The sequence below is a fragment of the Artemia franciscana genome, unplaced genomic scaffold (genome assembly GCF_032884065.1).
Source record: "Artemia franciscana unplaced genomic scaffold, ASM3288406v1 PGA_scaffold_32, whole genome shotgun sequence".
In the NCBI taxonomy this organism is placed as follows: domain Eukaryota; kingdom Metazoa; phylum Arthropoda; class Branchiopoda; order Anostraca; family Artemiidae; genus Artemia; species Artemia franciscana.
In genome coordinates, this window is record NW_027062665.1 from 495,154 (window position 1) to 510,044 (window position 14,891).

Sequence of the window (14,891 nt, forward strand, 5' to 3'; positions counted from 1 at the left end):
AGTTTCCAGCTTTCTTCCTGATATATTAGAAAGAGTTGAAACTTGGTTTCTAAATATATTTTCGGTTGTATTGCTGTTACTCGGGTTTGCGATATTTAGTTCAAAGACTGAACTGATGGCCAAAAAATTGTATTTGATATAATTCCTCGCCACTTCGGCAGGAATGTCCCTAATACTTCTACCAAGTTTCATTAAGACCTCATATAGTACTAACTTACGAATGAGCTACAGCTCATGAGTAGGATTTTATTTACATTTTCTCAACCAAAGTCCGTTTTGTAGTTGATAGTCATTCTATATGAATTGTAATTAAGGCACGCTTCTTTTAAAATATTTACCTAGTTGGCCACATCACACTTGGATATTTATTAGAAATTCCTGATGGGTCTTTATTAGATTATACGATTCTTACATGACAGAGCAGATTCTTACCTTCGTGAGGCATCTGCTCTGGGGTTGGTGAAATATTGTTTCGAGAAGACGATATTCACCTTCCCAACCTTGCTAGTATCTCTGCTTCAAGATTTCTATTTGAAGAGACAGTTGAACCATGGTAGATGACCTATTTGAGTCTCTCAGTATTCTTTCCATACACTTCTAAATGTGTCAGGAGGTTTATTTTGCTCTATATACATTAATTTGGTCTTAGACCAGTTGAGGGTCAAGTTTTACCTTGCTCCTATATTAAAGCCCTATTGGTAACAAAGAGTAGATCCAACAGACCTCTTTCACCAAAATGGGTACCAAATGGCTTCACCAGCAGCAGTATTAGGCTTAGAACATGGTCTGTGACGAAGTTGAAGAGTTTGGTTTCAGCAGTGCAGCCTTACCAAACAACATTTCTAATTTGAAGAGGCGATGAAGGCTGATCATTTACAATCATCACAATTTTGGCGTTGCTGTAGAGCTCATTCAACAAATTAGTAATTTTCATAAGCACACAGGTAGATTGTTTAATAAGCCACCGTGAATCTGTTGGCATATCGAAAATCAACGAAGGCTAAGTACAACATCATTTTATATATAAGGATTTTCTCAAATTGTATGCATTTGCTTGGTAGTAAACAAACAACGGGCCGATAGCCAGTTGAAAGAAAGCAAAAAACGAAAGAAGCTACGGAAATATTGTTATGGTAAATCTAGGAGTCTTCAGCGCTAAACATACAAAAAACTATTAAAAGAGAAAAACTAAAATAACCTGTAAAACCTAAAATAAATCTAAATCTAGAACAATAAAAAGAATAAAAAAAAGGGATTTAATGAAAAAACATGATATAATATAGCAGTATAATATGATAAATAAACAACTTATAATTAATATAGAATTAAAATAATAAAAACAATATTTTCCTATTGAGTCTTAAAAGTACCAATGGAGACTGGACTGCCTGAAAAAGTAAAAAAAAAAAAACAACAAAAAAACACGGGCAACTACACCTGAAAATATCATAATGAAGACACAGCCTAAATAAATTGGATGCATCAAAACTGCGACAGCTATTTGAACAACGCCATTGAACTGAATTTCTTGCTATGAGCAATTTTACAGAAGGTGCACTTTCAACTTGCCTGGGCTTGCTTCTTCAAACCTAAAAAATACGAAAAAGCAATGTAAATAATAAAAACTAGTTCTTCTTCAAGAGGCATAATTACTATTATGAGAAATCGGGTAGAGTACGTATTAATCTCATAATCATTGTCCACCTGAAACATTTCTGACAGATGATACAAACAGATTCAAAACAAAACTAGAAGAAACACCTTTTCACAGCAAATCATTTATAGTATTATGTGTCAGTGTTTGTTGTAGTTGCTATTTTTCATATATTTGTATATGTCTATTATGTTGTCACCATTGTCATAACTTCTTTTTATTATGTTTAGTGCGACAAGCTTGAAAACTTACCGTATTTGGTATTAATAAATAAATAAATAAAAATAATATTTGGAGTTTGGAAAGTGAAAGAGAGTATTTTATAAAAGAACTAGACAATTTTTAATGAAGGCAAAACAATTAGTACAAATATGCCAAAAATTAAATACTTCAATTAAACATGCCTCAATATTTTCATTTTATTTGCGTGGAAAGACAGTTTAATGTATCAAATATCTAGATATATAGGAAAAATAATCAAGGTTTTTATCCTTAGAGAAACAGTCTATTTGTAAAAAAAAATATTCAGGCTAAAATACTTCACGTTCTTTTTTCTTTCTAAAAACTGTAGAGACTGACTGTAGACTGAAAAACTGAGTAAACTCTCTTTTTTTCTAGTTTATTCCTTTTTGAGGATCCTGAAATAATTGAAGATCTTTAAGTTCTCAGGTCGACACACGTGTCGATCTGAGGTATGATCAACAAAACTAGAAGACTACATTACTTCTGGGGCATACAAGATTTTCATGAAACGGATGTTCGTACGAACTTTTAATGGGGATCTTTTGAATGGAAGTTCTAGTGTCTTTTTTTAGGGTCAAAAGTAAATGGAGTGTAAACAGCCCTCCCCAAGCCTATCATTCCCGACAAAACATCTGATCAAAACTTTAAAAGAGCTTTCTTGCTTTGCATTGTTGAAAGATTCAGTGCTTATTTGTTTGTGGATGTCAACCTCATCATAATCATCAAAGCAAGAGTAGTACTTTCGTGAATTTGTCAATTGTTCACATATATTATAGATGTTGCTGATAAAGGTACGTATGTTTTAACTTCATTTTACAAAAAGATGAAGGGCATTCAAATAAGCCTTCCAAAGAATACTCAGGGAAGTGTTTAAATGAACAAAAGAACGTCATGTATATATATATATATATATATATATATATATATATATATATATATATATATATATATATATATATATATATATATATATTTATAGATTGTCAAAAGGACGTAACTAAGCAATTACTAAATATATTAATTTAAAACTTCAAGGAAATGATAAGGGCAATGATTAAAAAGAAAAAAATTACATGCAACCACTACAGCTACCACTACTACTACTACTACACTACTCAATTTATAATATTTAGAAGAAATTTGAACTAAATAGAAAAAATACTAAGTGCATTTACTTTGTAAAAAAACCGTATCTCAAGAATCCATTTAGGTATTAAGTTGAAACTTTCAGTGAATACTTGAAGGGGAAGATCATCTGAAGAAAAGGCGATATGTTTACACTTATAATAATACAACTACTACTGATAAATTTATTACTACTATTTCTAATTCTTCAACTACTAATTCCATTGCAACTACTGGTAAGGCTGACAGTATTACGACAAAAAGATTCAAGAAGTATATGAATACTCAGGTTATCTAAAGGAAATATAAGCAATGTCAGTGTAATGGCTAATTGTATTAAATTGAAACTTCCAGGACTTGATGAGAGGGTTTTTAGACTGAACCAACAAAAATCCGTTCAAATACTGCTGCTACTAGCATTACCATTATTAGCCTACTACTAGGAATGCTAATACTAATGGAGTTATAATGGGGTAAAACCTGTCAGGTGCTGATGAAATATAGTCAGGTACAGGTCGACAACATGTATTCATGTATTCAAGATAACGAAATGCAGTCAGGAACAGAGCATTGGCATATTTACGTTTGACTTTGAGTGATGATATAAAAGCTTGATGAAGCGCTATTTAGTGTCAGAGTTCTAAATTGGACATTGCTTGACTAGTAACCAATAGTGAACCAAATAAATTATGTGTACTAGAAGGACTGTGGATTTGACTTATGATACACTCATGGGACAGATTAGCAATCTAATATTCTTTTTCTTATGCTTACATGGGGCTATGACCATTCTTATAATACAAAAAGAGGGGTGACAATATATAGTTAGGAACAAGGCAACAACATTTAGTCAGGAACAAGTTGACGACATACAGCCAGGAACAAGGCAATGGCATACAGTCAGGAACGGAGTGACAACTCTAAGTCAGGTGCAGTGAAACACAGTTCAGTCTGAATCAATGTGATGGCAGGTTGTCAGGTACAGGGCGATGATATACAGGACATCCTCTATAGGAAGAGGTTAACACTGCATATATCTATGACAAAAAAAACAGTTATGATATTTTTGGAATAAGAAATAAAAATAGTATTAGTATGCTGGATGTGACTAAGTTTCATCCCGATCCCTCCACTCTAAGTGTTTTCCAAGATTTTAGGTTTCCCCCTCCCAATGGCACCAGATCCGGTCGGGATTTAAAATAACAGCTCTGCGACACGATATCCTTCCGAACATCAAATTTTACTAAGATCTGATCAATAGTTCGTAAGTTAAAAATACTTCATTTTTTCTTTTTTCCCAAATTAATGGGTCCCCCACCCCCCCCCCAGATGTTCAAATCGGGGAAACGACTATTTATGATTTAATCTGGTCTTGTCCCTGATACGCCTGCCGAATTTCATCGTCCTAGCTTACCTGGAAGTGCCTAAAGTAGCAAAACCAGGACTGACAGACCGACTGACAGAATTTGTGATTGCTATATGTCACTTGGTTAATACCAAGTGCCATGAAAACTAACATCACTTTTTTATATCTGCCATTATAGGCTTTATAAAGAAAGAAAAAGGTCGATGAGTCACATCACTGTTATTTTGAAATCCTGTCCCACCTAGTAGAAACTGACCAGAAGACAGTACTTGCACCAACATGCAGCTGCTATTCACAATCATTAATCCAGACAAAAATACACTATCCATCACATTTTTTTTTTTAAAAATTTTTAAACCTAAGCATTTATCCTTTCTGCAGCCGTCTTAAGGATCTTCGGGAACTCAGGAATATCGCACCCCAGAAATTAATTATCAATAAAATATTAGAAAAAAACAATGGTACAAAGGAAAAATGTCTTTTTATGAGTATGTCTATAGAATTATTATTATAATATCTACATTTTTGTAAATATAAAAGTACCTTCAATAGGTTCCCCGACCTCATTATTTGAGCCTTTTGGTCTGCCAAAGTTTCTAGAACAGGCTCATTTGAAAGTTTCACATGTTTACGATTGGCTAAAGGAGTAACAAGGCCATCCAAATTTCTGTGCTGAACGAGGAACATTCGCAACGATAACTATGATCCTAAATACGTTTCCGTTTAATCATAAAATTGATTTTTTTTTCTAATATCTTCTTCTTTGTCTGTTGCCTGAAGCATAATGTGTAGCTCCCAATCACTGACGTTTACAATACATTCAGTCACGAGTGAATGATAAAATAAAAAAATTATGATGACTCCGAGAAGGACCCATGATACATGTTTTGGGTATATACGCCTGAAAGATGGAGCTCAGAATCTATTTACAGGTAAGTTAAATTCCCTTATTTTTCAAGATTACTTGAAAGATCTGTCGGTAGGGTTCATATTCAGAGTTAATGTGGATAGTATTGAATTTGACACTGGTAAAAAAAAAGTCAGTTATGTTCCTTGTAATAATGAGGGATTGGGAAGAGACTGTTTGGAATCATTATGCTGAAGAATTGTGCTACTGTTAAACAGACTGTTAAATAGTTAGATACTGTTAAATAAAACTATGAGAAAGCCATTTAGCCAAAAAGAAAATTAATATGCAAATTTCATTTTAATTATTTATGTGCGGAGAGCCCAGATCAAAACATGAATGAATTAAAAAACGTCCAGAAATTAAATAAAAAAACAAGTTTTTTTAAATGAAAGTAAGGAGCGACATTAAAACTTAAAACGAACAGAAATTACTCCATATATGAAAGGGGCTTTTCTTCCTCAACGCCCCGCTCTTTACGCTAAAGTATTTTCCTTTTTTAAAAAGTAGAGCTAAGAGAGAGTCGAACTTTAGCGTACAGAGGGAGGCGTTGAGGAAGAAAAGCCCCTTTCATATACGGAGTAATAATCAAACTGAGAAAAGCATGTCTTGGCCAATTTCGCCGAGAGGGCATTTATAACAAAGTTATATATTCAGATTTGTCCCTTTTAAATCATCATTGTTCAGTCCAATAAAACTTTAAGTGTCACCAGACCTGACGACCAATTAGCTTCTAAAAAATACATTAAAAAATTAACCTAATTTTTTTTTGAATTGCTATTAAATAATAAAATTTTTATTAATTTAACATTTCACCATTCCAGGGAAATGTTTCGCTTATTTTAGTGGTTTCAGTTTGTTTTGTCTTTTATTATTCTTCCATTTTTGCAATGAACGGCTGAGCGAAGGTCTCAAAAGGAGGGAAGGAAAAGTTTGCATTTCATTATCTCTTTTGCACCGGCAGGAAATATCTTCGTTTTTTCTTCTTCAGTCTTTGCACATCTTGTAAAACGTTTTTTCGTCTCGACATAGATTATGAGATGTTAAAAATACGTCAGATAGCACTAAATGGTGACTCAGAACACTTAATTACATAGGAAAGGTCCTATCATCTTGGAATAATCTAGAAGACACTAGAGGTATATCTGATATAAATAAATCAGAGCGAAAAACACTAAAAATATTAGAAAAGCTCTATCTTTTTGAAATACACTAGTAGATGCTAGAAGTACATCAAAAAGGCATAAATAAGAACCGAATACACTGAAAACATCTGAAAAGATCTAATCCTTTTGAAATAAGCCAGGAGATCCCAGAAAAAAATAGGATAGAACTATATCTGGGTGTTAGAAACTAAAAAACAGACCAGCTCGAAAAAATTTACAATACTTCTTAGGACAACAAACAGAACTCCCACGGGTTGAATTAGGAGAAGATTAGAGTAAGTAGCTTGAAAAAGACTAACACGACTCGTAATCCAGAAAAAATCAACATAAAAGCCATTTGAAAAGACTGGAACAGCTCGTATGCTAAAGAAAGAATGCAAAAGGAGGTCAGGTGGGCTGAAAACAGAAACAGGATGATTGAGAAATAGGAGAAATGGGAAAGAATGAGATGAAACAGATGGGATATCACAGTGAAAGAAACTAAAAGATGCCCAGGTGAGCCAAGAAGCTTTGCATAAAGACTGGAATAAGACTTGAGCTAAGGAATTGAAGTCAGACAGGTGAAAGGATGGTAAAAATTTCCCACAGTCAAGACAAACTTTGAAACACAATGTTAAAAACATCAAAGCATTTTTTTCAAACACTTAAAAACATGAAACTCAGCAAATCCAAAATTTCAAACAAAGCTTTAAAATAACAAATTTTAATCAAGAAGGCTTCAAAATAAACAGAAAGCAGCCACTAGTTGAAGCATGAAAGAAAACAAACAATAATTTCACACTTAAGTTGCCCAACGAATTTCCAAACGAATATTTCGAACGAAGCCACATTCTGAAAACTAAGAACACAATAACCAGTCAAGGAATGAAACATTAGGCTTTCTCCAAAATTGAAAAGTCAAAGCATGGAATATACCAAATCATAATTTCAAAGCCAGTTTCAAAATTCTAAGAAATCTATTACAGTAGTTGCAAAAAGGCAAAAGGAAATATTCGAAACTATATTCTTCAAACAAGTCAAATTCAAAATTATAAGAAATCTACCACAGAAGCCAATGAAAAGCCAACTTAACATAACAAACCCTAAGTTTTTTATTTATAGTTTCTAAAAATTAAAAGAAAGCACGGACAAGTCAAAGTATGGAACCAAGAAAAAAAAACAATTGTACACAAAGTCATCATAAGAGTCCCCCAAAAATTCAAAGCCCTAAACATGGCCCATAATAAATACAAATTAACCCACTTCGGGAATTCTAAGAAACATACTGCAGAAACGATCTAACCCGCAAAGTATATAAACCAGAGCGTATCTGAAATAAATTCACTTCCAGTATGCTAAAAAATAACACGGAAGACAAGGAATTGCTTAATTAATATTCAAGACCATGAGATTCAAAAACCAACCCACGGAACATAAAAAATCTGGTAAAAAAAAAACAAAAAATAGCAAACTATATGTCCCCCGTTATAAGGTTCAGGCTACACATCTACAAAATACTATAAAGCCCAGTACAAGTAACTCCAACGAGGAGACAACATTCTTTCACGCTCACCCCTCAATCTATGGAAATATAACCCTTCAGTGTCTGAAGATTTTTTAACTTTACGTTTTATTTTGGGTAGCATGGACTAGTTCTTTTGAATATCAAACAAACCTACAAGGAATACTGACTCCTTCTTTGACTATTTCACAAAAAGATTGTGTGAGGAAATTTGTAGTAAATTAGGTGGTACTCCATGAATAAAATTTGTGATTATGTCAGTCAATAGTAACCGAAATGAGACTCTACTGTTAGAGGAAGAGAACGAAATTTCTAAGACTTATAATAGTACCATTAGTACTATCACCTTACAAAGTGTATTATCTTGGCCAAAGAAGCTTCATTTAACATACTTCATAATAAGAGAAAGAAAGCAGTGCATACCACCCTAGAAATGATTTTTTCAATGCAAATCTACAACATCAAACATGTACTCTCTTTTGTACTTTTGTCTTTCCGCTATATTCAATTTCTTTTTTCCTCTCATATGTTTAATTCAGCTAGTATAGACTAGTTGGTTTTCACAAACTGAGAAAGCCTTCCAAGAAAATACAAGACTGAAAAGTTTAGCAGAAATTTGACAAGTCAAAAACACAGAGAAACAATAAAAACATTCCAAATCAAAGATCTCTAACAAAATATATCTATGAAAAGCGACGCATCATAGGAAAGAACAAGAGCTAAGAGCTCATATGGCACTTGTGACGAGGCAAGAAGAGCTAAGAGCCAAGAGCTCATATGGTATGTGCTCTAACAAAATCTTAAGAATCAATAGATTGATTTAAAAGGAAAATCAGAGGCTTAACGCCGGTCAGGATTTAAAATAAGAGCTCTGAGTCACGATGTCCTTCTAAATATCAAAATTCATAAAGATCCGATAACCCACTCGTAAAATATAAATACCTCATTTTTTTGAAAATTTTCCTCTCCCTTTAGCCCCCCAGATGGTCGAATCTGGAAAAAAAACTTTATCAAGTCAATTTGTGCAGCTCCCTGACACGCCTACCAATTTTCATCGTCCTAGCACGTCCAAAAGCACCAAACTCGCCAAATCACTGAACCCCTCCCCCAACTCCCCCAAAGAGAGCAAGCCCAGTACGGTTACGTCAATCACATATCAAGGACATTTGCTTATTTTATCCACCGAGCTTCATCCCGATTCCTCCACTCCAAGAATTTTCCAAGATTTCCCCCTTCAACTCCCCCCAATGTCAGATGATCTGGTTAGGATTTGAAATAAGAGCTCTGAGACATGAATTCCTTCTAAATATCAAATTTCATTAAGATCCAATCACCTATTCATGAGACTGGACTATTCATGAGATAATCGGACTGGAGCAGATCCAGTCCGATTATGTCAGACACGTATCTTAGACAGGTTTTTATTCTTCCCATCCTATTTCATCCTGATCTCTCCGCTTTAAGTATTTTCTAAGATTTCCGGTCCCCCCCCCAATGGCCCCCCCCCCTAATGACACTGGATCCGGTAGAAATTTAAAATAAGAAATCTGAGTTACGAGGTCCTTCTAAATATGAAGTTTCATGAAGATCCAATCACTCCTTCGTAACGTATTTTTTTCTAATTTTTCAAAATTAACCCCCCCCATCAATAGAGCGGATCCGTTCCAAATATGTAAATAACGTGTCTAAGTTATTTTTCCCACCAAGTTTTATCCCGATCCCTCCAATCTAAGCGTTTTCCATGACTTTAGGTTCCCCCACCCGAAAATCCCCTCAATGTCACCAGATCCGGTTGGGATTTAAAATAAAAGCTTTGAGACACGATATCCTTCTAAAGTTCGTTGAGATTCGATCACCTGTTCGTAATTCAAAAATACCTCATTTTTTTCTAATTTTTCAGAACTACCCCCCCCCCCCCAACTACCCCAAAGAGAGCGGATCCGTTCCAGTTATGTCAATCATGTATCTAGAACTTGTGCTAATTTAAATAACCAAAATTAAATAATTAAATTTTGTTGGTTAATTTTGTGGGTTCTTGGTTATTTAATTATAAATTAAATAACCAAGTTTCAGCCTGATCCCTCCACTCTTAGCGTTTTCCAAGATTTTAGGTCTCCTCCTTCCAACTCCCCCCAATGTCACCAGATCCGGTAGGGATTTAGAATAAGAGCTCTGAGACACGATATCTTTCCAAACATCATATTTCATTAAGATCTGATCAACTATTCGTAAGTTAAAAATATTTCAATTTTTCTATTTTTTCCGAATTAACGAGCCCCCTCCCCCCCCCCCGATTGTCAAATCAGAAAAAAGACTATTTCTAATTTAATCTGGTCCGGTCCCTGATACGCCTACCTAATTTCATCATCCTAGCTTACCTGGAAGTGCCTAAAGTAGCAAAACCAGGACAGACCAACAGACCGACAGATTTTGCGATTGCTATGTCACTTGGTTAATACCAAGCGCCATAAAAACCAAATAACAAAACGAACACCCTAAATCATAAGCTCCAGACAAACAAAAAAACCTGGTTGATGTCGACATTTAGTTTTCTGCCGTTTATTCAGATCAGTCGTCCAAGCTCTATAATTTAAGACTGGACAATTCCACCAATTCTCGAGTTTGGCCACACAAACTATAAGTTTTGATAATGGAACAGATAGGCCGATTCTTTTGCTATCCCCATAACTGATCTATAATAATTTTTGAAATAGAAGTATAAAAATGGTGTTTCTGGTTTATAAAATTGTTGACACTGGAAAATAATTCGAAGGATTTTTTTCAACCATAATTTTCCAATTGTCGATCCTTTTGTTATGTAACACTTTCAATTTCATTATTTGAAGTAAATATATTGCACAGACAAGTTGATCACTTTGTGTAATTTTACAAAGATATCTGACATATGACACAACTTGGATAGCCATGTCGTTTTGAAGAAAACTAGCAGTTTCACATTATCCTTTGTTAAAATATATTTCAATTTCGTCCTTTAATAACAATAATCATCTTAACCTTAGACCTCTTGACAACAACTTTACTTTCGCATGTAACAATAGAGTTGTGTAGTTGGAAGCCGTATCCCTACAGAGATTTGAAAATTAATGATTGTCAAGAACGTGGCTCTTAATAAAATTTATAACCTTAACAGCATCCTGAAGCAAATCATTCGATTCTGGAGCTAATTCTTTTTGCTTATCATTATGAGCGGCTATTATGATTAGGTGTAACCAAAATTTTTGACTGTTATTGCAATTACATCATCTGAGTATAATCAACAGTAATTTTTCCTTATTAAACCTTCAGTAATAAAAATTTGCAAACTTTACAATATATGTCCTTCCCTCTAGTAAGGTCTTATATAGGAACACAAAATAACAATTCCTCTTCCAAGAATCTTTATAAGTTCAGCTGACAAAAATAAACATCTAGATGTTATAAAATCGCGTATTTAAATATTTAACTTTAAAATCTTTTGCGAACAAAAATTTTGCCACACGACCCAACTTGAGCTCGCAACCAATAGTTAAAGACGCCCTGGTCTATCTTACAACTATAACACCTTTTTCACCGATTTTAGGGTCTTTCGTCCTTATTTAGTTATTTCTTATGCATAATTGTTTCAGAAAGACTCTTTCACCTCAAAGGATAAAGAATTTCAATGTTTTTTTTTCTTTTTTTTAAGAGCTTGAATACTTTAGCGTGAATAATTTTGGTTGTACATAATAAACATTTAAGAATTCCGGAAACTACTTAATTGTTTTAGTTGCTATGTAATCAAAAACGAAGAAAACAGAAGAAATAGTGAGTAAAAATTTCACACTGTTAGCAACAATCAAAGAAAATTGTCGTGACTTTCTCCAGCACCATCTACTAGTTCAACTTTAGCCTGAACTAAAGAAAGGCTATACTACCAATACACTCCTCATTATGTCTCTCTCCCTACTTCACTCCACTCTAATCTAAATGAAAATGTTTGTAACTTTAATTAAAAAAATTGAATATTTAAAGGAAAAACTCACTTTGAAAAAAATATTGCAGTTCTAGTAAATTCGTGCTCTTATCAACGTAGACCAGATCCGTTCTTATTTTGTGAGCGATGATGCAAAACATCTTGCTGTTTTTAATGGCCTTTAACATTTCCTTGGCTATATCTTCCACTAAAACGTATCCCATATATCCATTATGGGGGGCGTTTTTTTGGGGACAACGAATAATACCATCAGGATGACCTAATATAAAATTATAATTTATGTATTAACACAAATGGCAAAATAGAAAAAAAAACTACAGTGATATTAAAAAAAAAGCAGTCGACAAAACAACAGGAGCTAAGAGCTCATATGGCACTTGTGGCGAGCCAAGAAGAGCTAAGAGCCAAGAGCTTATATGGTATGAGCTCTAACAAAATTCTAAGAATCAATAGATTGATTTAAAAGGAAAATCAGAGGCTTAATGCCCGACAGGATTTAAAATAAGAGCTCTGAGTCACGATATTCTTCTAAATATCAAAATTCATTAAGATCCGATCACCCACTCGTAAGTAATAAATACCTTATTTTTTCTAATTTTTCATCTCCATTTAGCCCCCCAGATGGCCGAATATGGGAAAACGACTTTATCAAGGCAATTTCTGCAGCTCCCTGTCACACCTACCAATTTTCACCGTCCAAGCACGTCCAGAAGCACCAAACACGCCAAATCACTGAACCCCTCCCACCAACTCCCCCGAAAAGAGCGAATCCAGAACGGTTACGTCAATCACGTATCAATGAAATTTGCTTATTCTATCCACCAAGCTTCATCCAGATTCCTCCACTCAAGTGTTTTCCCAAATTTCCCCCTCCAGCTCCCCCCAATGTAAAAAGATCTGATCGGGATTTGAAATAAGAGTTCTGAGACATGAATTCCTTCTAAAAATTAAATTTCATTAAGATCCGATCACCTATTCGTAAGATAAAAATACCCCAATTTTCACGTTTTCCAAGAATTCCGGTTTTACCCTCCAACTCCCCCAAATGTCACAGGATCTTGTCAGAATTTAAAATTAAAGCTTTGAAGCACAAGATCCTTCTATATATCAAATTTCATTAAGATCTGATCACCGTTTCGTAAGTTACAAATACCTCATTTTTCCAAATTCCCCCCCCCACTCCACCAGAGAGCAGATCCGGTCCGGTTATGTCTGTCACGTATCTTAGACAGATTTTTATTCTTGCCATCCATTTTCGTTCTGATCATGATTTTTCAGAGTTAACCCCCCCCCCCCAACTACCCCAAAGAGAGCTTGAAGTATTTCCTAAGATTTCTGCCCCTCCAACTGCCCCTCAATGACGCTGAATCAGGCTGAGATTTAAAATAAGAGATCAGAGTTACGAGGTCCTTCTAAATATGAAATTTCATAAAAATCTGATCATATCTTCGTAAGTTAAAAATACCTAATTTTTTAATGTTTTAGAAATAAACCTCCCCCCCCCAACTCCGCCAAAGCGAGCGGATCCGTTCCAATTATGTCAATCATGTATCTAGGACTTGTACTTATTTTCCCTCCAAGTTTCATCCTGATCCCTTCACTCTAAGCGTTTTACAAAATTTTGGGTACCCCCCCCCAACTCCCGCCAATGTTATCGGGTCCGGTCAAGATTTAAAATAAGAGCTCTGAGACGCAATTTCCTTCCAAAATCAAATTTTATTACGATCTGATTACTCCTTAAGTTAAAAATACCTCATTTTTAAAAAATTTTCAGAATCAACCCCCCCCCCCACTGCCCCAAACAGAGCGGATCCGTTCCGGTTATGGTAATGACGTATCAAGAACTTGTATTTCTTTTCCCACCAAGTTTCATCCCGATCCCTCGACTCTTAGCGTTTCCCAAGATTTTAGCCCCCCCCCCCCCCGACTACCCCCAATGTCCCCCGATACGGTCTTAATTTAAAATAAGAGCTCTAAGACACGATATGAGACCCCAAAGAGAGCGGATCCGTTCCGGTTATGTAAATCACGTTTCTGGAACTTATATTTGTTTTCCTACCAAGTTTCATCCCGATCCCTCGGCTCTTAGCGTTTCCCAAGATTTTAGCCCCCCCCCCTACAACAACAACCCCCGATGTCACCGGATACGGTCGGGAGTTAGAATAAGAGCTGTGAGACACGATATGTTTTGAAACATCAAATTTCAATCAGATCCGATCGCTCCTTCGCAAGTTAAAAATACCTCATTTTTCTAATTTTTCAGAATTAACCCTCCCCCCCAACTCCCCCAAAAAACGTGGGTCCGTTCCAGTTATGTCAATCCCATATCTAGGGCTTGTGCTTATTGTTCCCACCAAGTTTCATCCTGATTCTCCACTCTAAGCGTTTTCCAAGATTTTAGGTTTCATCATTCCAACTTCCCCCAATGTCACCTGATCTGGTCCAGAATTAAAATAAGAGCTTTGAGACATGATATCTTTCCCAACATCAAATTTCATCAAGATCCGATCACCCGTTTCAGCTTAATGCTCTAAGCTGTCCTTAGAATGTAGCTGTTACGGACTTGACAGCACGCATCCACATCGCGTGGTTAAATTCAGCAAACCACTCTCTTCAATGTTCTCTGAAAATTTAATTACAATACCTTTCCCGTCAGTAGCACTAGTAGTGTGTTAATCTGACCAATTAAGTAACATTTGTGGTCCATAAAATCGTGGTTGGACGTAGCCTGTATAGGTTACACTTTGCTGTAAATTGTTACTTTTTTTTATCTCAATATGCGGTTGACCTCAAGTCTATGTTAGACTCTTCTTAGGCGGGCTTTGGATTACTGCAATTGTTCCAAATTTCTTATAGTTTATAAGTATTTCTTTGTTGTTCATTATATTTGGTGGGACAAAGAGTCCCAGTGGCATATATGTTGTTGTTTTCTATAAAATTAATCATATTTATAACC

The 14,891-nt window shown here is 35.0% G+C and overlaps 1 protein-coding gene across 6 annotated transcripts in view; it reads right to left on the bottom strand.

The window, feature by feature from the left end:
• Positions 1–1,097: 1,097 nt before the first annotated feature.
• LOC136041641 (uncharacterized) overlaps positions 1,098–14,891 on the bottom strand; it is a 98,039-nt gene continuing 84,245 nt past the window's right edge. For all 6 annotated transcript variants that reach the window (XR_010621078.1, XM_065726346.1, XM_065726348.1 and 3 more), the window contains 2 exons: positions 11,985–12,194; positions 1,098–1,589 (listed from right to left, as the gene is read on the bottom strand). Coding sequence is in view for 5 of the 6 variants with exons in the window: in XM_065726346.1 (XP_065582418.1) it covers positions 1,561–1,589; positions 11,985–12,194 (239 nt within the window). In the remaining variant the exon portion in view is untranslated. The remainder of the gene's footprint in view (positions 1,590–11,984; positions 12,195–14,891) is intronic.